The sequence below is a fragment of the Thermobia domestica genome, chromosome 8 (assembly GCF_964235325.1).
Source record: "Thermobia domestica chromosome 8, izTheDome1.hap1.1, whole genome shotgun sequence".
In the NCBI taxonomy this organism is placed as follows: domain Eukaryota; kingdom Metazoa; phylum Arthropoda; class Insecta; order Zygentoma; family Lepismatidae; genus Thermobia; species Thermobia domestica.
In genome coordinates, this window is record NC_137461.1 from 290,497,364 (window position 1) to 290,524,603 (window position 27,240).

General features: G+C 38.4%; 1 protein-coding gene across 3 annotated transcripts in view; it reads right to left on the reverse strand.

Moving 5' to 3' along the window:
- Positions 1-27,240, reverse strand: part of LOC145693708 (choline-phosphate cytidylyltransferase A-like) — a 210,482-nt gene that overhangs the window by 55,710 nt on the left and 127,532 nt on the right. For all 3 annotated transcript variants that reach the window (XM_081769987.1, XM_081769988.1, XM_081769989.1), the window contains one exon: positions 3,919-4,027. In XM_081769987.1, the coding sequence (XP_081626113.1) occupies positions 3,919-4,027 (109 nt within the window). The remainder of the gene's footprint in view (positions 1-3,918; positions 4,028-27,240) is intronic.

Consider the following 27,240-nt stretch of genomic DNA (forward strand, 5'->3'; position numbering starts at 1 on the left):
TTTCTGATTCTGTGACTTTTTCGTGATCGATAATTCGATAGACACCTTGGTAATGACAAAAGGGAAGATATTGTTCAGTATGATGGTAAAATCACGCTTGTAATAAACCCTATTTTGCCACTTTAATTTTGTTTTAAATCAAGAGTATTTTTCTACTGCATCTTATACCAGAGTACAAATATAAAATGCTATTTTCCTGCAGAGTTATTATTTGTTGCGTGGTTTGAATCGTTCATATTGTGAAGAATGCATTGTCCTTCTGAGTATTCGGCACATTCTTGTCGAATGTCCCGAATACTCAGATTTCAGAGAGTGTCACGGACTGCCGCTTACACTTGACCATGCACTAGACCAGCGTTTCCCAACCGGTGTGCCGCGGCACACTGGTGTGCCGTGAATGGGTCGCTGGTGTGCCGCGAGGAAATCGAAACAAATTATAAATTCTATAGGAATCAAATTGCAAGACATAAGAAAAATGTATATTTGTATTTCACATTTAATATGAACCTCTACTATGAATCTATAACTTTAAGTTTCGTACCATATTACTTTTCTGTATATTTTTAATGTTGAAAAAAAAAAGTATTTATCATTGTTATGACTATTATTGCTTCTTTATTTTTGCAGACTATTTCGTAACTTGAAATTTTAAAATATCATTCAATTATTTCGACAAAGCAAACATACAAATTATCTACATTTAAGTTTTAAAACTAAAAGAGATTTGTTTGTTCGTTCGTTATTTAATGATCTTGCTTGTTAGTGAAGGTTGGATACAGTTTTCGAGAAAGAAAGCATAGTTTTAAGAACCTGAGTCCAATATTTCATTGCATTTTTTTTCTATTTTTAAATTAGAATGTAAAATAAGCATAATGATTTACAACGGGGGAAAACCAGTGATCGAACTTTCTTCTCTGTGAGAAGATCAGTAATTACAGAAAAAAATACCACGGTATTTCATATTTACAAATAATAATATATGAGTGTGCCGCGAGAATTCAAGTTACAGTCGTAGTGTGCCGCAAGTTGAAAAAGGTTGGGAAACGCTGCACTAGACAGTGACACTGATGTTGAGCGTGTACTTGCTTTTATCCACGCCTGTAACATTGCTTACGTTTTCTCAGCTTTTTTTTTAGTCCTTTGCTCTTTTATTTATTGCTGCAGCACTTTTATTCTGACTTCTTAAAAATGGTTTTCCTACTATTTATTGTTATCGTTATATATTTATTATTTTGTCTCTTCTATTATATTTTTATTTCGATTTTGCAGCAGTTTTTGCTTCTTATATTTTGACACGTTCCTTTTCAAAATTTTATTTAAAAGACTCTGTGTTTAAGGGTCATGTTAATCGTGACAGGGACAAATAGCCTCGATGCTGACATACCCATCAATCAATCAATCAATCCTGCAGAGTTATTCAGAAAAGAATGCCATAACAGTCCTTTGCAGCACCAAGGCAATGTAAGACACGTCCCTTCACTTTACGATGACATAGAAACCTATCATGACTGGTGGCATGATTCGGTAATCCAGCTCTGGATGATGAGATAATGTGGTGGGGCACGAACCTATGCTGTAACTGTTTATCTTATATGATAGTCTGAACCAGAGATGGGTATTTTTGCTAACCTTCACTCACCCTCACCTTCAATTGACTCCCTCACCCTCACCCTCAATCGACTTCCTCACACCTCAGCCACCCTCACCCTCACTCGATTCCCTCATCCTCAGCCTCAATCGACTCCCTCACCCTCACATCCTCATCTACCAAAATGAGGGTAAGTGAGGGTAGCCCTCTAGAGGGCAAGAATGAGTGAGGGTGCCCGGTTGCCAACCGTCCGGTATTTCACCACACAGTTCGGCTTTTGACCACCTTGTCCGGTGTCCGGTACGACCTCAGAACCGGACGTTAAATGTGCGGTAGTTTTTCCTCTTACTAGTCACCTCCAAGTAACTGCTCTGTCGAACGTGTATCCAGTATTATGAAGAATCTTTGGGGGTAATGAAGGAATCGTTTGTCGATGAACATGGTTAAAGCAAAGCTCTGATATCGACCTGTCGTGCGCAGAATTTGCTGAAGAATTGATGGCAGGAAAATTTACTGAACTTATCAAAATTACTAAAGACCAACCAAAGTACATTTTGAAGAGCGCAGCTACACTGCTTCATCCTCGGCTGCAACTTCCATTTGAATAATGCATCCAGATCCAGTAAATGTAGGCATTATGAGACACTTCCATCACAATACCGAAATAGTCATCCACATTGAAAAGTACAGTTGATTTAATGTGCAACGCATGCCAAAGATATATTTCGAATCAAAATGTCACTTTTAGCCGAATCCACTTTTGTTATGCCACTTACGGCATCTGTTGATACACTTCCGAACTTTTTTCTTATGCAATACCGCTTCTCCTTTCTTCAAGTATAGCCAGTTTAAATTTGAAGCCATTCTGACACTTTTTTTTTTTTTTTTTTACATCATTTTGACAGTGGGACATGAATTATAATCACCCTGTGGCTTAGGTGACGAAAAAGGACGTGGAACTCCAACGCTTAGCATTCTTACGAAGTACTAGAAGCATAGAAGGTACTCTGCTTCCATTGAGAAATACCGTGTTGCCCATTTCAAAGAACCTTTTAAATCCAGGATCTTGAAGACATGCCGCCTAACCAGTAACAAAGTCTTCTGCATAAAAATGCATCGCCACTGGATCCAGATTTTATAGACATATACAGTATTTAAATATAGACATTGATTAATACGTGTTTAATTCCATATCTATTGTTTCATTGGAGTCCTATATGTGACCACCACGACTCGTGAAGCCTGGGTTCTATACGAATCACAGAACTGCTTTCCGAACGCACACTTGAGAAAAAGTGAAGCAGTAGAAATGAACCAACAACGCTGTCAAACTTAGGACATGGCAAATGAGTGACAAAGAAATAACACTTAAAGACTTATAATAGAGAACTAAAAATTGAGGACTATATTTCTAAAACATGCTAAATCCGAATATGTCAGATTTTGGGTTGAGTTGATTTTGGGTTTAACGTCCCGTTCAGCAGCGAGGCTCTATGAGACGTGAACCTATTTGATTAACGTGGAATCCGAACCACATGAGCTCCCTCCGGGAATCGAAAACGGGTCTCCCATGCCAAAGGCGCGTACGCTAACTGCTTAGACACGGAGGAGCTCATGTCAGATTTTGCATTGAATATGGAAGAGTATACTATGAAACATCTCACGTTATATTTTGTATATTATTTTTAGGGATACGCACGAGACAAGATTTGTGGCTGTCTCGTCTCGAAAATGTGTTGTAAAAGTGATGTCTCGACTCGAATTTTCTCAGGAAAATCCTGTCTCGACTCGTCTCGTGCGCATCCCTAATTATTTTTTGTCAAAACATTATTTTCTGTGGTAAATTCTGTTTGAAATATCACATGTAATAGTGTTTCAATGTAAAACGCTATAGCTTTTTTTTTTTTTTTTTTCCCTTTCTGAAGAATACCCAAACGGATTTAGCATGTTTTGCAAATACACTCCTCAATTATTCGTACTAAATGGTAACACCCGTAATAGCAAGAGACAACACTGGCAACATTTATGGGTGGGGCTTGACGATCGGGACACACCCTTACATTCTATTGGGTGGTGAAACTGGTAAATCTAGGTCAAGCTTCACGACTCATCGTGATCATTATAACCCCCTTTCAACGTTCAAACGAAGCGAGTAATGCGAGATCTAAGCATAAATGACTTCAGTGGTGATCAAACCAAAGGCTACTTGCACAAATGCAAGCGTGATATAATAATTCTAAGCTAATTAGTTGAGTCCTACTGACTTATGAACGAAATGGAATGTTTTGTTATAAATTCACGAGGGAAATATAAAAGTGAACGTACTGTACCTTTTCCAGACTTTGCCATCTGGTAAGTGATACGTATTGAATAGTCACATCGTTCTCGTTCACTCACTGCTGCGGGCTCATCGCTGAAAGGAGCCGGTTGGAATATTGACTGAAAGAAAGAAATACACAAACATTAACAGTTAATAACCAGTAACACAATTTATGAATCATTATGAAGCACTATAATAAATAAGAAGATACTTTAAAAACTCCTGGGCCTTACCTGCAAGTAAGGTATCAAGTGACTATCATGTTGAGTTATGTCTGTATAGTATAAAGTCTTAGTGTCAGTACTTAATAATTATTTCTTTTTTTCGGCTGTAGCGTAACAGCCGTTCCATACTTTGAACCAACAAAAAATTGTGGGTGCGCGTCTGGTGTGAGCGACTCCAGAAATGGATCAGAAGGAAACCAAGGCTGTAATAATAAGCTACCCACAGAAAAAAAAGCCACAACCGCAAAAAAAAAAAAGTTGATTTTGAGTTTAACGGTCTATTTAGCAGTGAGGCTATATGAGACGTGGATCTACAGCTTAACGTGGGGTCCAAACCACATGAACTCCAGTCGGGATTTGAACCTGGGTCTCCCACGCCAAAGGCGCGTACGCTAACCGCTTAGCCACGAATGAGCTCTCAAAATTGAAGATACGATCAACACATTTAGTAATGATTCTTCTTATTCAGTACAGAAAAAAAAAAAAACGCTACGTAATTTAAACGGAGGCGGAGATGCCCCATAATCGGACCATAACGTGAAGACCATTGGAAGAGAGACATTTGACCATCAAATACACTATAGAAACAACGCACTTCATCGTTGCTCCGTTCATTCCGTTTTGACTACCTTCCCGGGGATGAACAAGCTCTATATAATACATATATATCCCAAATGACATAGGCCTACATCATACGGGAGGACATTTTTGGCTCTTTGTCCTGCGACTCATCAAGAGATTGTTGACCGAGGGTAAAACGTGAATTCAGCACTTCGGTCTCGATTGAAGGCCCAGAAAGCGGAAACACAACGGTTTTCCTCTTTCAAGATATTCAAGCGAACAGGATTCTGCTTTAGTGTTCTGATACGGAGAGGAAGTGGTCACCACAAACTTCCTAAAAAAAGGCACAACTACTAATGAGCACTCCTAGGAAATAGATAGATGAGCACCATGGATCGAAACAGGTAGTCACCCGAAGGGGTAATTAGGACTATATTTTGAGTTGTAATGGTTCGCACCAGTTTGACCTTGTACTTACGCTCGATCACGATGTACGCATCAGTGGCGGCTCGTGGAATTTAAAAGTGGTGGGGCACATCCAAAATGCCTACATACTAGGGCGTCATATATATATATTAATAATCTACTATAGTAAAATACTAATTAAAAATTTTAATTATGTCGGTGGATAGTCTTGCCTCCCGCCCCCTACCATAATCTGAAATAATCTACTGCTACACACTAGGATAACATTAGGAGTGACCGTTCTTTTGAATCCTGCCATCGTTGAAGATCAGTAACGTGATATTCAGGGACGTATTTAACATTTTTGCCGCCTTCGAGCCATTGTAAAAATTCCGCCCCGTCAATAACAATAAATTAAATACCAGTATAGCAAGGGCGCCCATGTTGTGGTTTCCAAGGGGGGCAAGTATAAGCGACGTTTCAAAAATAGTTTCAAATTTTGCTGTAACTAATGTAAAAATTATATTGGATTTTCGATATTCTGAAGTACAATTTCCTCTAGGGGGCGAGCGCCCCACCTTGGCCCCCTGATGGGCGCCCTTGCAGTATAGAAATTCTGAGACAGTTGCTGATTATGAAACCAAGTTCATGAGATCAGCCAAGTTCAAGAATAATAATACAACATTGAAACATTCAAATTTCTTGGGTTGGCGGCTCGGTTGGTTTGAAAACTGTAGGTAATTCTGGAAGTTTATCAACAATGGAAATGTTTTAAAATTACGATAAAAGAATAAGGTATCAACAATACAAGAGGGGAAATAATTGATGTAAATTAATAACTAGAATGTTAATTACTTACTTCTTGCCAAGCAGATTTTTTTAAAAATATATTTACAAATGCAATAATTCCGTGTCATATCACCATAACTATGCATAATAAATAAATACCTGAAATTTCCAAAGCTGGTATTAAATAAAATGATCTCAGAAAACTCGCCGTCCCAGGCCATGACCCATGTTGGCCCATGTGTGAAACAGCCCCTGATTGATATTTTGGGTAACGAATTATTCATTTGTTTCCAACAACAATTTGTTTCAACTACTATATGTCCATTTCCTTCAATTATGTGTGATTTCTTAATTACTTTTCTGGGAAACATTATCTACGTAAAGTGTAGCTCACTATTTGAAAATACGATTGCAGATGCCGATTGGTAACTTATGCGTGTAAATTTTATGTCAATGTATTGTAAATTAACTGCACCATGATGGCAACCCTTAATATGTCATTCGCTACACCCGGAAAGGCCAAGCATAAACCTTTTCCATCCCCAAATTCTGAAAATGGCTTGACCCTCCTTCCCCCTCCTTACGTTCCCCTCTGTACAGAGTTGAGTTTCCTTGGCGCGACCTTCTTTCCACTGTTTGTTCCATAAGACAGAGCATAGCGCCTCATGCGACAGGTCTCAACATTACTGTGCCCATTTTCAATGGACATAGCCATAAGATCCCCTGCCGCCTCTGATGATAGGGCTACTGTCAAAGCATAAAGATTGTAAGTCCGCAGCCAAAAAACAACCGTCGCTGTGTTGCCAGGTTTTGTCTATCCTACGAGAACGCATAACCACAGCCTCCTTCACTCCCAAACACGGCTGTGGCGGAACAAATCCAAACATTACAAAAGAAAAAAGAAAAAGAAAGAAAGAAAAAAGTTTCTGTTAATGTATTAGTACTGATTTAATAATTGCAGTTCTATTTAGATCATGAATGGGAGGGCACGTGACCGGGTGTCCCTTAAACAGATCCGCCGCTGGTACGCATACACATGCTGTTTTGGTTGTGGAAATATTCCAAAACTTATGACTCATTTCTGTATTATCAACTACAGTATACAGCTTCCTTGACATAATTTATTATTGACAGTTGACGAATTCATAACCTACATCCATAATTGTCTTCCAATACATTACTCAATGGTATTTTGTAACAACCCAACCACATCATTTATATTTGCAATTCTTCCAAAATTGTGAAACCAACTGAACTCGCGCTCTCGAATAATTTAAACGGGAATTAGATTTCTGGGCTTTCGGCATCTATGGCCATGTTAGCCCTTGACGTATGAGGGGTGACGTCCCTCGGTGAACATACTATCCGAGAAAAGGGAAGAAAGGAAGGAAACGACCTAGGATCTGTATGTTAAGTACCATCCCAGCATTTGTCTGATATGAATAAGAAAAAAACCAGTAAAATCTCACTCAGGATAGATGGGATGGTACTTAGATTTTTTTTGACCAAGTGCCCCCACTGAAAATCGAACCCAGAACAAACAAACAAAACACACACACATATATATATAAAGCCGTAAACATGTTCATTCGCGCAAGTAGTTGTAATTTTCGGATTTACGTTTAAACTGAGAACTGACATAAGTCACGTACCGGTATCGTAAGTTGGAATGTTACTATATTTTAATATTATTTTTAGCTCATGTGTATAAAAAATAAAAAGTTATGGCGATCACCATAGCATCGAGTAAGATATGATGTTACACTATTTCAGTTCACTGAACTACCTAAGCTAATTCATTCACACCATATTTACAGATTTAAATCGAAGTTGTGATAAAAAATATTGACATTTCTTTCTGGCAAGACTAGAATACTAAGCATGTACATTTATTACGTACGGATATCGGAATCCTATCTTTGCAACTATATATCTTTTAATTTTTTTTTTATTAAATATACTTAGTTAAATAACATTTTTTTCACACATACATTGTAGGTTGTGACTCGCCTTACAAAGATTATATTAATCAATTCACTTTTTGCGCATTGGGAACGTTATCATGGAAATTAAAGCCTTAATACGCGACCATTAAAAGCTTTTATGAATAACCAATATAGAAGTGGCTTTTAACCAATCCAGACCCATTTTCTATGGAGGATATAGGTGATTAATACTATACATATATATAATGGACACACAACACACAAGCGTTTTATACTTCTTTATACATTTGTAAGCTACTTAATTTGTTTCCACAGTGAAACAAAGTGGAGTGTGTTCAAAGAACAATTTTTTTGACAACATCGTCTGCATCGATTCAGTTTTCCTTCGCATAATTAAATAAATGCTAAATAGAGAGGACACGAGTCGAGTCAAAGATAATTTTTTCGAGCCGAGTCACTGTTTTTGAAGTTGAGTTTCGAGTCGAGTCGAGTTTGATAAATGGCTCGCTCCTCGTTTTAACTTGTTTTGAACTCACAGCCTGATTAGACTCGAAAGCGAAAGTCATGAGAAATATAAGCACTAATGTAGAATATATTATGTGTTGCTCACGAGAAGGGACACTGCTCGCATCTCGTATCGTCTCGATAAGGAAATGACAACGGATTTTTATAACGAGACAGTCTCAAATGTCGTGAGCACCAATATAAGTATATACTGCAGTTGTTAGCATCAAGGCTGAGACCTGCACGGGCGTAATCTTTCTGAAAGTCCAACCAAAACAAAAGCAAAAGTCCAACCCGGGCAGTGATGTCAACCAGCTCGGCTCGGTTCAACTGAGCAAACAGCTCGAGCCAGCTCAGTTGGGATGAGCCATCGGCTTGGTTCAATTGAGCAGACGGCTCGAGCCAGCTCGCTTGAGGTGACACATCAGCTCGGGAATGAGCCATCGGCTGAAGCCGGCTCGGTTAGGATGATCCATCGGCTTAGTTCGGCTCAACCGCGCCGATAACCTTAAATCCGGGCCGGGCTTGAGAGTGAATACTCACTCCTCCGGAACTCACAGCCAGAACCTCATGAATGATGGCCTTGCATCCTAGAGTTCACGACTACCGAGATCGCCAGTCAACTAGTTTTTAGTATTCTGATTCAAACCGCCTATCTTTCGAGTTTATACTAGTGGTGGGCACAAAAATAGGGTTTTTTTTTACCGAAACCGGTTATCGTTTTTTTCAAAACCGGTTCGGTTTTTCACCGGATCTGGTTTCGGTTTTCTTGTAAACCTGTTCCGTTTTTTTTTCTTTCTTTCAAAATTGGTTCTATTTCTGACCAGAATAGTGTTCCGTTGTTCTCCGGAAACCGATTCCGTTTCTACAGAAATAGTTTCCCGAGCTTAAAGATATCTGTTTCGGGTCGAGTCGAGTTTTCAAGAAAACACACTCGTATCCATCCCTACAAAATAACGGTAATTTGACAAAATAGGAAACCAAAGAACTGCAAAATGATTACTCAAAATGACATTTACGCAACAGTATAGTAAGCTAACATTGTACTCACGGACAAGATGTTATTCAGCATATATGTGGGTACAATGTTAGCTTACTATACTGTTGTGTAAATGTCATTTTGATTACTTTAATCATTTTGAAGTTCTTTCTGTGTCAGTGTATCTTTTGCATTGTTATCTTCACATGATTCTAGATTCTTCTTTCCTCTGTATCTCCTGTGTTTTTGGGTGTCGGCCGGTAAAACTTTGGATTCCTCACTTTTCTTCATTCCTCTATCGATTGCACATTGTTTGATTGGGCAATGCTACTATCAATATAAAATGTTCCCTTGTAAGTATCAACGGCCCTATCTTGCAAATCAAAAAACTGAAGAAAATATTTTGACAGTTGAAACACACGTTTTGGTTCAGATGCATTATGGTGGCCAGGTACTCTATTCCTGGTTTGCATGGAGTTAAAAAGAACAAATCGAACAATTTCTCGGTTTTATTAGCGGGCCAGCTGAAAGACTCGCGGACCAACATTTGGATATCACTGATACTGACATTTGGATGGTACTGGTACGATGAAACACTTGACAGCACATAAATCTCAAGAAATGCAGAAAGCCTGCTGTTACAATAGGGGAAAACGGGTTCACTGTTGGAGTTATCAGAAACTTTTTTCTTTCTTTCTTTCTTTCTTTTTTCTTTTCTTTTCTTTTCTTTTTTTCACGTTGTATCACTAAACAATATCTGTAGCAACAGAAAACTAGTAAGACTTGTTTTATTTAGTTTATTGGTCTCTGTGATGCGATAACCATGCTGACCGAAATATTCAGTTCTATTGTGCCAACAATGAATTATGCAGTGAAATTTCGCTACTTCCCCCCCCCCCCCGCTTCCCGTCTTTTCAAGGTGTTCTTTAAAGCTTTTAAGGTCAAACAATCGATTCATCGGGCGACATTTCACTTGGATGCAGCCCTCCTTCACAAAGGTAGGCTTATATGTTCCACCAACTCCCTTACACAGCGTTCTACTATTAGGCAAACTCATCAAAACAATTTCCTAATTACTCAAATCTTGCTATAGAAGAAAAATATAGCTTCGAACGCACATAAAAATTGAATTAACCCAACTCCATACATAAAGGTTAATCAGAGTACTCTTTCCATTTGGAAGAGATCCATGTGTTCTATGAAATTAAACGGCGTGACAAACATCTTGGCATTTGGAGGCGGTGCTCCAAGTTCCCTTTAAATACTGCTAGCAAATGAGAGGCCAGCGGTATTGCCACGTTTATATAGTACACATTCACGTCTATCCCCTGCCACCTGATCGCGCTGTAGTTTGTCTACTTAGTTATAGCCACACCCCTTTACGACTTGGCAACGTCGCGCCAGAGCTTGCGTTTTATTCGTTTAGCTCAAATGCCAAGATGTTTGTCACAGTCTTTAAATGAAATCTGTAAAATTTGAAATTAAACTGAGCAGAGATCGTTTGGGTCAATGAAAACTTGACCCCCCACCCACCAAAACCCATCGTCATTAACTCTGACCCATGATCCATGCCCTCTTCTCTACTGACTAAAGAGTTCACACTTGTAATAAAACAAGACTTTGAAATTATCACTAATTGAAGTTTGAATTTCTATGGTCCATCGCTCAAGCAACGCTCTGTTAGGATACCGGTGGATCTTAACTCTACGATACAAAATGGTAAAGTGTTTGTCAGGGCCTATATTACGATGCATTTCCATTTAATTATCATATATAATTATTTCCTTGATGAACTACAGATACTTTTCAGTGAGAAAAGATGAAATTTGAGTCTCAAATCGAAGTAAAGTAGGCCAACGTAAAACAAACAAACAAACAAACAAACAAAAATGTGAAACCAGATTGTCTTTCGAAAGTCAAGTAACAAATCCTATTGCTATAATTACAATTACAAATATCAAAATCCAAAAGCGCCTGAAGTTCTTTTTTTTCACTTAGATAAACTTATCTCAGGTAAGTAAATAGAAACAAATGAAACAAAAAGAGAAATGGTGGCCTTGAAAGTAGATTTTTGGAAAGCTTTTTTCGTTTCAAAAAAATTTCGTCTCCTTTTGTGAATTCAGATACTAAATTTACCTATAACCTAATTTTTTGCTTAATTTCATCTGGAAATCATCAGAATTGTTCCGCGTCACGAAAGGGAAACAAAGCGTGTGCTATAACAACATTTAAATCATTTTTATTATTGGAGTAAATTACAGCGTATTTTAATACGTTGATAAATACTCTTAAGAGTCTTCATCCCGGCGAAATTAAAATACCGCTAATTTTACAGTAATTATGTGATATCTTCAAATAGATAAAAGATAATTGAAATATGGAACAAGAGCGCTCTAGACAATACTATTTTGCGTGAGGTACCGTTATCACAAGTCACCTAGCGGCTTTCCCTTTTCAGCTGTTTAGAAACGCGAAAATAAATGCCGATTTGCAAAATGGCTCGACATCCAAAGCAGATAAGTGAGTCGTGATAACGGTTTCTCATGTAAAATAATATTGTCTAGGGCGCTCTTGTTCCACTTTTCGATTATCTTTTATCTATTTGAAGATATCACATAATTACTGTAAAATTAGCGGTATTTTAATTTCGCCGGGATGAAGACTCTTAATTATGTTCGTACAATGCCTTTATCAATTTCTATTTTTATACACTGAATGAAACACTGATTAAGATCTAACAAGGGAACCTTCCGAAAATGATAGTTGCAGTGAAAGATGTGGCCTATGCCAATTGAAAGAGCTGTAACAGAGATGTTCATTCCCAAAAAATTAGCTGCCCATAGCAATAGGCTCAAGAAATATAAGGGGTGGAAGTTCAGGAAACAGCAAGGTTGGACAAGGGGGGGGGAATGCAAATTCCGCAAGAAAGGAGGGCACGGCAAAATAAAATGCTGACAACTGATGTATAGAAAGAGACTTGCTACAATAGGGAACTAATGAAGGCCACCAGTGGGGTTAACAGTGTTGCCAACTGCAATGAAAAGTACATGTTTTGCAAAGAGTTATGTATGAAGTGAGTGCAATATTCAGTGTCAACCTGTCATGTAGAACATAAGACATAGAGTGTATAATCAGTGGTACAATCTAACAAAAGAAAATAGAACAGAAGTACGAAAAATACGGAAAAGATGGAGTTAGCCATAATACACCACATTTGATCACGAGCTGTTCATATTAGAATGAACAAAACAAGAAGCACCGACTATGCAGGAAACCGACGTACCTAGAGTCGAAAAGAAAAACGAGTTCCAAAGTTGGCAACACTGGCCATGAACATCCAGACAAATCTAATATAGTTAGGCCACTCGCTTCACAAAAAGAAAATTCCGGCAACAGGCATCACTCGGAATGCTTCAATGTTAGAGTGATTGAGGCAATGTCAAGTCGGGGAACATGAAATGGTTGGGTTGAGCCAACAACCGATAATAGAAGTAAACATTATGTCATGGTTGGGTCGTATGTGGGAATATACAGGGTGTCCTACCAAACTTTGTGACCTGAAAGATTTGCGAAACGAACAAAAATGTGACGGATCCAGTTGTGCAGGAATGTACCAATGTCAGGGGGTGATAAAAGTCTGTGAGAAGCAAGTGCCCGCAGGATCCTCATCATAGGGCCCCAGGAGCCAACTTCAAACTTTCAAATGGCAACAGGGACCGAGTGGTACCTCTCTCGATAGATCATGGAATGTGTAACAACACATATAGGAAACATTTGCTATATGAAGCATGTTTTTCAAAATGACCGCCACAAATATATGTTGTCTTAACATGGCATCAAACATCGTGATCTCAAATTCCTGCAAAGCGAAAAGAGATGTTGCAAATCCAATTGCACAGGAATGTACTCTTGTCGAGGGCCAAAAAAATTTTGTAAGAAGCAAGTCCCCCAGGGCCCCCATCATAAGGCTCGAGGGGTCAACGCAACATTTCAAATGGAAACAGGGGGCGGATATTTCTCTGGATAGATACAACACCGCCTATAAGAAACATTTGCTATATGAAGCACGGGTTTCAAAATGGCCGCCAAAAATGCACGTTGTTCTTGTCACCGAGCAGATATTTTTGGCGGCCATTTTGAAATCCCATATAGTAAATATTTCTGATATGCGTTGTTGCATATTCCAAGATTTATCAAAATAAATATAAATCGACCGATGGTGCTATTCGAAATTTTGAAGTTGGCCCCTGAGACCCTATGATGGGGGACTTGGAGGCACTTGCGTCTCACAGAAGATTGTCACCCGCTGATATGGGTACATTCCTGCACAACTGGATGTGTCACTTTTCGCTTTGAAACTAATCCAGTCGCAGAGTTAGGTGGGACAATCTGGATATATCATATAGGCGGTGATAGTACTGCAGACAGCAACAAACAGCAGATCAAGCCTTTGATTATGTTTGCTTTCTACAGTTGTGGATATGTGATAGAAAGACCACCAAAGGTTCCGACACCTCTATAGTACTGTTTCGAGACATTCACAGGCGATTATTGTACCATGTGTGACGGATTGGCAGTATTCCGCTGTGCTCACTGCAAATGTATCTTCTGTTTGGACCATTGTCTCATCGAACAATTGCACGTACAATGTGGACGAGCATGTACAAATGATGCGATGGCCTCTTGTCGGAATTTTCTTTTTGTGAAGCGAGTGGCCTAACTATATTAGAATTGTCTGGATTTTCATGGCCAGTGTTGCCAACTTTGGAACTCGTTTCTCTTTTCGACTCTGTCGGTTTCCTGCACAGTTGGTGCTTTCTTGTTTTGTTCATTCTAATATGCACAGCTGGTGATCAAATGTGGCGCATTATGGTCAACTTCGTATTTTCCGTATTTTTCGTATTTCTGTTTTTTCTATTCTCTTTTGTTAGATTGTACCACTGACTATACACGTCATATCTTATGTTTTACATGACACTGAATATTGCACTCACTTCATATAGTGCTCTTTCCAAAACATGTACTTTTCATTGCAGTTGGCAACACTGTTAACCCCACTGGTGGCCTTCATTTGTTCCCTATTGTGGAAGTCTCTTTCTATACATCACTTGTCAGCATTGTATTTTGCTGTGCACCCTTTTTTTTTTTTTTTTTTTTTTGCGGAATTTGCACTTTTCCCCCCTTGTCCAACCTTGCTGTTTCCCGAACTTCCACCCCTTATATTTCTTGAACCTATTGCTATGGGCAGCTAATTTTTTGGGAATGAACATCTCTGTTACAGCTCTTTCAATTGGCATAGGCCACATCTTTCACTGCAACTATCATTTTCGGAAGGTTCCCTTGTAAGACTTGGATGAACTTGTGTTTCTCAAGAGAATCGAGAAATGTCTCGTCTCGAAAATGAGACGAGAATTCTTATATTTTCCTTTTCTCTTGAATTTAAAAACAAATCAATTGAGAATGCTCCAAAAGCATTGCCAGAACGAACTTAAAAAGAATTAATAACACTAGTTAACAAATTTAAACTTTTTGTTTGTTACATGAGAAAAATCACCTGATCTTAAAGGAACTTTTTGCGCTGAATTCGAATATGCACTCGGTTTCTCTCCATCACGTACAGTTTTCCCGTAACAGAGGGATTTTCGGGAAATTCCCTCCAAAATTTCCCTTTTTCAGATATTTTATTCCCTAGCTCCTGTCCCCTTACATATAGGAACATAGAAATTATACCTAAGTATGCCTTGATTTATATTTAATAAACCCTAAAAGTTTCGTAAAAATCGCTTTGTTCTTTCTAGAGAAATAAATATATTTGTATGTATACTGTGTGCACTGTTTATTGCACCTGATAGTAATGCTTTCAGATCTCCTGAGTTGGGGTAAAAACGATTTGCTTTATTACTACAAACACAGACATAAAAATGAATATTTACAATAGTCAACAACACACTTGAATTGCTCTCTGTAAATTAGAAACGTGTATAAAAATAGAATGTACTTCCAACGTATATTTTTTTTAAACGTACAGTATATGTATATCTTAATACATATATATACAATTCTCCAAGTTGATGGCGGAGCTAGGAATTCCTTACGTTCCAGAAGAATGGAGGTTATTTATCGACGCGTCAAAGGTCAGCCTTAAAGCTGTCCTTTTACATAATGGAAATAAAAAACCTTCTATACCACTTGCGCACTCAGTGAAGATTAAGGAATCCTATGACACCATGTCAACTTTGCTAAATCTTATAAATTACAAGGACCATTGTTGGCAAATATGTTGTGATCTCAAGGTAGTTGGTATTTTATTAGGACTGCAGTGCGGTTACACGAAGTACCAATGTTTTTTATGTTTATGGGATAGCCGAGCTGATGACAAACATTATGAAGTGAAGGAATGGGAACCTAGAGTGAATTACGTACCTGGAGAATGCAACGTCAAATACGCTCCTTTGGTAGATCCTAATAAGATATTACTACCGCCACTTCATATCAAGTTAGGACTTATGAAAAACTTTGTCAAAGCCATGGACACATCTGGTTAAGGTTTCAAGTATTTGCGAGATAAGTTCCCTAACCTGAGTGATGCTAAGATTTCAGCGGGAGTGTTTATTGGTCCCCAAATTAGGAAATTAATGCTTGATGATAGCTTTGACAGCAAGTTAAACAGTGCTGAGCTAGCTGCCCGGACAGCATTTAAGTGTGTTGTGCGCAACTTTCTGGGCAACAACAAAGCTGAGAGTTACACAGAAATCGTACAGGACATGATACAGAAATACAAAGAGTTGGGTTGTAGGATGTCTTTAAAAATCCACTTTTTGCACTCCCACCTCAGCTTCTTTCCTGCTAACCTAGGTGCTCTCAGCGACGAACAGGGGGAAAGATTCCACCAAGATATAATGGCAATGGAGAAAAGGTACCAGGGACGATGGGATCCTTCAATGATGGGGGACTATTGTTGGGGTCTTGTTAGAGAATGCAACATTTCTTACAAAAGAAGGAAGTAGTGTACGTTTTTGTAACCCAATGGAAGTTTCACATATTGTGATAGTTTTGATTGTCTTTTTATGACCTTTTGGTACATTTGTATTATTGTTTATTGTAAATTGTCACACTTGTAAATTATATTGTATTATATTTTATATATGTGTTTGTGGTAATAAAGCAAAACGTTTTACCTCAACTTAAGAGATCTGAAAGCATTACTATAAGGTGCAATAAACAGTACACACAGTATACATACAAACATATTTATTTCTCTAGAAAGAATAAAGCGATTATTACGAAACTTGGAGGGTTTGTTAAATATGAATCAAAGTATACTTAGGTATAATTTCTATGTTAGTATATGCAAGGGGACAAGATCTTGGGGTGTAAAATAAACGAAAAGGGAAATTTTTGAGGGATTTTCCCGAAAATCCCTCTGTTACGGGAAAATCGTACGTGATGGAGAAAAACCGAGTGCATATTCGAATTCAGCGCAAAAAGTTCCTTTAAGAACAGGTATTTCCTTTTATGTAACAAAACCTTTGTTAACTAGTGTAATGAAACAATGACTAATGACGTAATTATTATTGAATCAATAACTGGTATTATTATTGAATCAATGTTGGTATTGATCAACATCAGTATTTTCTCTGTGACTTACGGTTCCCGAGATAAGACTCCTTAACCCTTTTAAATTTTTTGGCCTGTATACAGCCCATGGCGTCGACCTTCGGAATTTGCTTTATAAATCTCTAGTAAAGCTTTTCACACCGGGTTTTTTGCATTTATTCAAGTATGGAAGCATCAAAGAACACGTTTTATGGGCATTTTGCAGTCACGTGTGAGATGCCTGGGGGCAGTGACGTCACAAACAACGAAGGCGCCTTTTAAAAAAAGATAAATTTTAGAGCTTTTTTAAAAGAAAAAAATCGTGACGCATCCCTATTAATCTTAGAAACATAGTTTGTACCTCGTTGGTTTCGTTATGAAGCAGAGTTTCCAAATGTAGCACTCAAATTTCCCTATTATGTACCAGAAGCGGGAAAATCCCGAACACATCGAAAAAAGGGATTTTTTACAAAATTTCCCTTTGGGGGAATTTTCTCCCCTCAGGTGCACGACAGGGATATGCAAGTTATACCGTTCGAAAGGCCCATTCATGCCGAACAAGACGAGGTACGATTCATGTTCCTACAAAGATTAGTCTTTATGCTGAAGCGGATTGGATAGAAATTGACTGAAAATGTATTATGGAGGGAATATTGGTAAATCGGCTATAGCGTCAAGACTATTCTTCCCCGTACATTCTTTGTTCCTCATTATTTTTACAATGAAGCAAAGTTTTTTGGGGGGTACCATTCGCATGTGCGTGTCATATACCCGAGCGGAGAAATTTACGATAAAAGGAATTTTTCAAAAATCCCTTTTTCCACTTTGAGCGGGAATTTCTCGCATTCGGTACGCAATATGGAAATTTGACTGATGCAGTTGGAAACTGCTTCATTACAAAAAAAAAAAAAAGTACGAACCATGATCTTAGCGTCAATAGTGTTGGTACTCTAGCTGCTTGACTGAAAGCCTAAAAATTACCTTAAAAACCCCAAAATTTAAAAGGGTTAAATCTCCCGAAATCAGCCATTTTTTGGCCAATATCTCGGGAACGGTAACAGTGACGCAAAAAATGCCATCAGTTCTTTCAGTTAGTTTTTGATACTCTATCGGATGGAGGGCTCAAAATTGAAAAAATCGCAAATGAAACACACACACACACACACAGAGGGAGAGAGAGAGAGACATAGAGAATTCAGTAATGAACTTCTCAAGTTCGTTGAAAACAGAAGCCGGAACCAGAAGACTTGTTAAACACTGTGAATTACAGTTTACAATTTGTTCATCTGTCTGTAGCACATTTGAATCCAATAAGCAGCGCTGAAGCAACAAAGCTTAGGAGTAATTGCCACTGCAACGCAGATCTGAACACAAAGCCTATTCATACAGGCCTGAATGAACAACTTGGACGTTTATCAACTATAAGCAATCTAAGTAGTTCTACAGGAAAAGCAAAATTAACATGCCTCTATTGAATGAATACACGAGACAGTAATTGTTTACATCTTCGTTTTCTCCTTTAGTTTTTTTTTTTTTTTTTTTTTTTTTAATATTTTGTTAGCTACAGTCCATAACCTTAGTAGTGTAATAAAGAGTTCGATTATTTGATCACTATGATTCTTCCGTTTTCAGAAAATAAATTTATAAAAGTATCATCATCATCATGATCATTGGTATTCAGTTACTATAGGTAGATCACTTGCTGTAACTGAGAAGCTTCCAAGCTCCACGGCCTTCCGCTAACCTCTTCGTCTTTACGTACGATTTCTCTGTTTTGAGTTGATATTGATTTTAACATCCCTTTCAGCAGCAAGGCTATATGAGACGGGACCTACTGATTAACATGGAATTCAAACCAGATGAGCTCCCGCCGGGAATCGAACCCAGGTCTCTCAGATTTCTCTGTTTTGATATTGTCCATTACTCCGAATGCTCCGAGTGGACCCCGGACCCAGTCTATAAGAACCAGCCAAGATACCAAGGAGCGCAAAATGAGCGGTTAAAATAAATAAATAAATAAATAATGAATACAGTATTAGAGTTAAATGAAAAGATAAATTTTTAGTATGTGGAAGAGAGAAAGTAGAGAATAAATGAAAAAAACATACAGGCTGAAAAACTAAAAGCTTAAGTTAAGCCAAAAATTCGTGTGGTGCAAGGTGAAGTTAAATATATATATATACGAGTATATATAAATAGAAAGTCATATAGGTGAAAAATAAGTGTCAGTGATTATTAGTGTTAGTGACAGCAAAAGCATACAGTGTAGTGTAGAAACACAGGTGAAAACCATTAGTGCAGTGAAAGAAATAGGTGAATACCAAAGAAATATATTTAAATATATATATATATATATATATATATATATATATATATATATATATATATATATAAACATATGGGTGAAAAAACCTAATCATACAGGGAAAACCTGCAAGAAACAAGAAGAAGCCTAAGGTAAAAAGAAGAAGCAGCCAATAGGTGAAAACATACATACGGAGAGAACACAGATAGCAAACACACACACAGAAATACACAAAAAACAAGCAATCTAGATTCAAACTTATTTGTTAAATTCTTAGTTTTTTTGTTTGTTTTTCGTTTTTGTAAATTTTCCCTTTTTTTGGTCTCTTTTCCTTCCCTATCCTTTCTCTCCCAAATTTTCCTATTTTTTCTTTTTTCACTTATGGAAATAAAGAAAAAACACAAAACTACTATAGAAATCATTCGCAATGATGATAACTCGTCGGTTTTCGAATGCTCTAGGTAACCGACTAAGAGTAACGCGACTGAGCGAATGTAAAAAAAAAAAAAAAAAAAAATGTCCATTACTTGTGGTTTCTTTCATCCTCTCCCTCTCTTTCCTGCTACCATACCGTCTAAAACGTACCTCAGGGTACAGTTCCTTCTTAGTCAATGTCGCACCCAGTTTGTCTTCCTCTTCTTAATAATATCTAAAACTGTTTTCTCCAACACCATTTTTAACACCCTCCCATTTGTTTTTCCCCTCGACCCAACTAATTCCTTCCATTTTTCTCCATAACCACATTTCGAAAGCTTTCAGTCAATTAATTTTAAAATACTATTTGATGCCCTAAGTCTAAGGGAAAGTAAAATAAAACCTGACACCAATAACGGGAGTACCCCGACAAAACCAACGGACATAATGTCTACCACAAACTTATTTGGCCGGAGATGGAACCAAGGACCCCCACGCACCAGAAAGAAGGTTCTAGCACTGAGCTACCGTGCCCCTAGGAGGAAGAGGAATGCTTGGAAGTTGCGGAAAGAGAAGAAGTAGATACAAATATAGGAGTTAAAAGAGAATTTAGCTGGATCAAATGAGTTTCGAGTTCTTCCCATCACCATTAGTAGTAGAGGTGCGGTTCCTACGACAATGATAGAGATGTTAGAAGAACTGACGATAGTTAATTTTAAAAATACTCTAATCACTATGCGCTTAGATGAACACTCATTTTTATTACTACGAGAGATGATCGGAAAGTAAGGTTACAAAGCTGAAGTGAAACGTGTACATATTATATCATACAACCAATACAGCCAACAGATAATATATACATTAGGTTATTTTTCGACATAGTCTCCATATCGGTTCAGGCACTTTCGTATCGTGAGATGAGTTTGAAGATTCTCTCCTTGCGTGTTCAGCCACGTTGTCACGAAGTGTTTCACCACCTCCTCTTCTGAAGCGAAGCCACGGCCTCACAAGTCATCCTTCAAGTACGGGAATAGGTAAAAATAGCTTGGATGCCGTAACGTGATCCGCCTGTTGTACTGAATCAGTTCCTTCACGCCTGTTGATACCGTGCTTAGTTGGCCACTGCGTTCGTCGTGGATGACGTTTACCCTACCATCCGCAAACTTTCGACACCATTCTGCCACATGCTGACGGGACATTACAGTCTCTTTGTAAACCAATACCAGCTGCCGGTGAATTTCAGCCACGGTTACATGTTTCGTCCACAGAAATCGAATAACAGCGGAATTCTTCGGAAAACTAGTTTTCTAAACGAGTCGCCATTTGTGTTTACATACAACTAACGCCATAGGTGGCGGGTGGCTGAAATTCTGCACAGTTGCCAACTCCACATATTAAAATTACCGCACACTTCTTATTCCTCTATAACGGACGAAACTCCATTAATATCGGCCTTGCAACTTTAGTTTCTGATCCTCCCTCGTATTTTGTCAGTTATCTATCTATTAAAATGCTACACTACCAATTAAGAGCGACCGAGCTCTAACCTATAACCTTAGCATTCAAACCTTTGATTTACGGTTATTTGTGATTTCACGTTTATAACAAAGACAAATATTTTTAAAAGAGTGTTCTTTAAATAAATTACATACTTAACGAAATATTTTTCACAATGTTTACCCTTTTAAATTATTGTTCAAAGGCCTTTGCCTTTAATAAGCCTTCTCCGAAATAAATGCAAATGAATTGTGCTGCCATCTTTGGAGCTCTTTTAAACTACATTTATATGTTTATGTCCAATCCTTTCGACAATCAGATCTCGAAAACTACAGGCTCTAGAACGATGACATTTTCACTGATCGATTGCAAATTTCTTGTAGATTGTCCAGTTCTAATTGAATATTTAAAAAAAAAACATGGCCATTATTTCTTTATTACATTTTTTTAGGGTACGCTGGAAGCGTTGAATAAAAAAAACTAAAGCATCATATCCTATGCATTATACATTCCAACACCACAATGTTGTATATTGGGGTTGTATATGTCTCAGGCGTTTGTTCCAAGGCCAAATAATAGTGAAAAAGGAAGGATAACCATTTCTCGAGTCTTAAGATAAATCTTTATTTTTTGAGTGTTTTGCCCAATGAACACCATATATAACCGATATTATGATTAATTGTATATGTAATGCATTTGCTTATTACATACTGCATGCAAGAAGAAAGAAAACACTGGCCATACATGCATTAGAAACTCCAACCGGACGTAGGCTCAAATCTTGGAATCGGTGCAAGATATTGAAAAAAATAATCGAAAAAATCTCCCCTTTATGATACCCCTTGTTGATTTTTTTTTTAAAAAAATCAAGACGTCTTTCACTTCTGTCTGTAAAGAGACATGTACATATGTTGTGAGGAATGAGGAGATTCATGCTCATATGCGAATGATGCGCTGTGTAGTGTTGTTTTACCGTAAAGAAGAAGAGGGGAACTGCGAATAAGATATGTACTGAGTTTTTAGGAGAGGATGGCCTCCCGTCATCAGAAACATAAAATTTGATGTTAGAACGAAATAATTAAACACGTGTTTAATCATTTTTGATATCTGTCCTAGAAGAGAAGAAAAGAGAGTGAGGTTGCAATTATTACAATAAAATGTCTATATTTCGGAATTCTTTAAGGTTAGAGAAGTGAAATTTGGGGTTTTGGACTTCTAATCGACACTAATTCAATATATACAGTATTTAAGCTTTTTTTTTTTTTTTTTTTTTTAGATGTTCTACCTATAATGGAAGAACAAGAGGTGGAGATGCTTCTCTTAAGATGCCCATCCACGACGTTCTAAATTTTCTGCGAAACCTCGAATTCAGATAAATTCCATACGAACAGTACAGAAGGAAGTACGCAAAATATTGTCATAGTAAAGTTAGGTTGCCATGTTATAAGAATCTTGAAGCTGTCACTAAAAAATCTTGCAACCTCATCTTTCTATTTGCTGTTTACACAATACAACTTTCTCAAAGCAAGAAATGTATCTCCACCCGTGCAGCACTGGACTCTAGTGGACAAATGGTGAACAATCCATTGTTTCGGAAGCGACGAAACTTTTTCTTTTTTTAATATATCAGTGGCAGGGCGATTGCAAGTAGCAATAAAGACGACCCAGGAAGTTGGACATGACTCCTTGCAAGATGAAAAAAATGTTGCATGTCCTTTTCAAGACTTGTTCACATGGAGAAATACTGTAGGGTTGCAAGATTTTCCTAATGACAGCTAGAAGATTCTTGCAGCATGGAAACCTAGCGTAACACAGGAGGCATTCGCTAGTAAATAAATACCATAAAACTACTTCTACTTTTGACTGCATTTCAAACGTCACCTGATACATTTAGTTTATATTGCTTATAATTCATAATATGTTTTCGTCACGTTTTATGCCAACGAGAAACTCTCTCTGTCCCTGTTCTCTGAGTTGTGGTTTTCAACGGACTTAAAATGTTCGTTATTGAATTCGCTATGTCTGTGTGTGTGTTATTTGCGAATTTTTCAACTTTGAGCCCCCGATTCGATACAGCACTGAAAACTATCTAAGAAAGTTATGGAATCTTTCGCATCACTCTTACCGTTCCCCAGATATTGGCCCAAAAAGTTCGGATTTCGGGAGATTTAAGGAGCCATATTTCGGGAACTGTAAGTCATGGAGAAATGATATTTTGTGAATTTTTCAATTTTGAGGCCTCCATTTTGAGCATGTGTCTTCGTAAAACAACATATTGCAGAACGTTTTAACATAACTCAAACAAAACATGTGGAGAAAATTTAGTACTGAAGGAAATTATAAATGGATAGATATATTACAAGAGTTGTTTAATGAGTATAATAATAAAGTACATAGAACAATTGCTATAAAGCTTGTAGAAGTTAATAAGAAAAAATAATTCTTTTTAAGTTCGTTCTGGCAATGCTCTTGGAGCATTCTCAACTTTTTTTTTTTTAAGTCGCAGTGGCTTCCTGGTAGAGCATTCAACTCTGGTGCGTGGGGTCCCTGGTTCGATCTCAGTTCACGCCAAATGGGTCTTGTGGTCAACAAACACCGTGTGCGTGGGTTTTCTCGAGGTTCTCCAGTTTCCTCACACTTTCTTCATTCCACCATCTCATTTATTTCTGATCATCACTCTCTCCTTTCGCCTATACGGCATGTTCGTAGGACGTAAACAGAAAAATTTGATTTCTCTCTCTCTCTCTCTCTTTTTCACCAGTGACCACAGCGAGAATAAGGTCTTTAAAATAACTCCTATGCTTTTGTTTCCTCATTTGTTGCACTGGAATACAATCTGTTAAAATTGCAGACTGGTATGTTGTGAACACATCGATTCTAATCGACTTATTTCTGCTTTCGGAATCACATGAAACTACTTGTCAAGCACGCAAACCAGTCGACTACACATGGACATGAGGACTAATTGAATCAACTAAACCACACATTACAAAATAGCATGGTCTTCGAGTATATAAAGAAAGAAAATACATATGAATTTCTTATGCTCACATTAACCGTGTAATAAGCCGTCAAGAGAGGAAGAGACACAATTACACGCACAGATGAACGAAACGCTATAATTACCATCATCTACAGTCTATATATTCCTTCTGTTTGGTTACACCGCGTTGATTAGAGGGAATGCCATTTACAAACGTCCCATATAATCAAGGCTTGGAACGCAAGATTATCACTCATATGCTACATTTAAAATTTCATACTATACACTTCTACGCACGGTGGCTCAGTGTTAGAGTGCCTATCTATGAAGCAAGGTTCTCTGGTTCGAACCTTAGACATGTGAGTTTGTAAGAGATGGGCACGGGCGAGTTTTCTTTGAAACTCAACTCAACTCGAAACAGATATCTTTGAGCTCGACTCGAGAACGCGGCTCGAAAAATTTCCTCCAACTCGACTCGAGTTTCGAATCGAGTCTAGCCAAAACCAGCTAAATGCTTCTTCGAGCATCCTACATAGACAAGATAATTATTATCAATGATAGTAGCACTACAACGTATTATTATTACTATTATTATTATTGCTATAACACCGTGTATAAACATGAAAAATAGGCAGTTTGTATCTGAATACTAAAAAACTAGTTGACTACTGGCCTCGGTAGTTGTGAAGTCTAGGAGGCATGGGCGCCCGAAGGTGGAGGCAGGGTGGGGCCCCCTCTGGCTGCCGAAAATGTATACGTAATATAGCAAACCACGTATATTAAACACCAGACGAAATATAGCAACAATGGAGATGGGCCCCCTCTAAAAAATCTTCATCGGGCGCCCCTGCTAGAAGGTATGGACATCATTCAAGACGTTGTGGGTTTGAGTTCCGGAGGAGCAAACATTTAAGTTCGAGCAAAAAAAAAAAAAGTTATAGGGCGCCGGCCGAAACGTGTTGAAAACTGCTCGGCCCGGGTTTAAGGTTGTGTACCCGGGTGAGCCGAACTAAGCCGATGGATCACCCCAACCGAGCCGAACTGAGCTGTTGGATCACCTTAACCAAGCCGGCTCAAGCTGTTTGCTCAATTAAACCGAGCCGAGCCGCTTGGCATCACTACCTGGGTTGAGCTCCTGCTTGGGTTCAAAATTCGACCGTGCAGGTCTCAGCCTTCTACAGTAAGAACTACCATATATATACTTATACAACATTGAGGCTGTCTCGTTACGAGAAGAGACGAGGTGCGAACAGTGTCCCCTCTCGTGTGGAACACTAAAAGTATTCCGTATTACTGTTTACATTTCTCATGACTTTCGCTTTCCAGTCTATAATCAGTCCATGATTCCAAAACGAGTCAAAACGAGCTGAACGAGCTCACTATTTATCAAACTCGACTCGACTTCAAAAACAGAAACTCGGCTAGAAACTGCACTCGACAAAATTATCTTTGACTCGATTCGTACCCATTCCTAGTTGCTAGTGAACAACATAATCTACATGAGTTTTTCCGGGTTTTCCTCTTTCCCCTCACATCCCCATTCTCAAGGCTAAAAGCGCATACAGATGAGACATAAAAAGAAAATATTTTACATAAACAATTCCGTAGGTATAAGGTAGTGGTGGGCACAAAACCCGGGTTTTCGGTTTTTAGGAAAACTTTTGATTTTTTTTTAAAAAAACGGGTTCGGTTTTCTCCAAAAACAGGTTCGGTTTTTCACCGAAACCGGTTATCGGTTTTCTTCGAAGCCGGTTCCGGATTTTTTTTTCTTTTAAATTTCTTCTATTTCTGACCAGAATAGTGTTTCGTTGTTCTCTGAAAACCGATTTCGTTTCCACAGAAATAGTTTTATGTTTTTCCAAAGTTTTCACCGAAACCGGTTTTGGAAAAAACGAAACTGGGTTCTGTGAAAAACTGAACCGGTTTTTATAAAAACCGGGTTTGCTCATCCCTAGTACAAGGACGAACTCAAAGTTATAACATTGCATGAGCTCAAAATTACATTGGATAAAGTAACGCTTATGGTATTTGATCATATTTACAACGGTCGAGCCAAGCCTGAAACAGCGTCTGTATACACATACATACGCACCACACTGGTATAGAATAGACTACCGCAGAGTTTCTCAACCTTGGTAAGCATACCACCGGTGGTACGCGGCCGCTGTTGATGGCACGTTCGACTTATGTTGATGTTTTGGTGGTGCAGCAATGAAAAAGGTTCAGAATCCCTGCACTACAGTATATCGAATATTGTGCAGTTGTAGTACAATGCTTGTCGCATGGTCCAGAGGTCCCATTGTTGATTCAGCCCGACCATCTTTGCTAAAAGTTTCCAAATTTTCCAAATTTAAATTAGGATTGCAGTCTTTCAGTGAAGTCCATAGCTTTTCCGGTCTTGGGAACAGCTTCTATAAAGGTAACCAAGAAAGTTTTGTCGGTTTTTCATCCACCACCTTCGAACATCGATATAAGACATATCTGAAGATCAAAAACAGTCCCCGCCAGCATCGGCGACCTTCTGTCAACTTTCTGCAAGGCCATGGATTCCATCGCGGTAGAATTTGGTGGTCTGTGAAACGAAGAAGGTATCAAATAGATGTTGTGCCTCTAGTAGGGATTTGAACTGGCGTCCTCTAAGGTGATTGTCCAAGGAATGGAACAGGTGATAATTGGGCAGTGCAATGTTCGGGGAGGAATGCAAACGACATTTTTGAGTTTTACGTCCCACGATTATGCCGGTTAGGCTAAAGGAGACGGCGATTATGAGAAGTGAATGAAATGGTGGAATGAAGAAAGTGGGAGGAAACGGGAGAACCCCGAGAGAACCCACGAGCACGATGTTTGTCCACCACAAAGTATACAAGGCGCGAGCTGGAATCGAGCACCCCGAGCACCGGAGGTGAACGCTCTACCATTGAGCCCCCGCAATGTCCGGGGAGTATTCAATAATGTTTCCCATCCAAAGCGTAGAATGGTGTTCCGAGTCATTCTAACCACATGGGGTTTAGCGTTGTCCTGTAACAGGAGCGTTGTGCTTTGCGATTCAGAAGTGCTGGTTCCAGAGTTTTCCGAGTTTTTCTTGAACACGGCTCAACTGCTGACACTATACAGTTGTATTGATGCTCT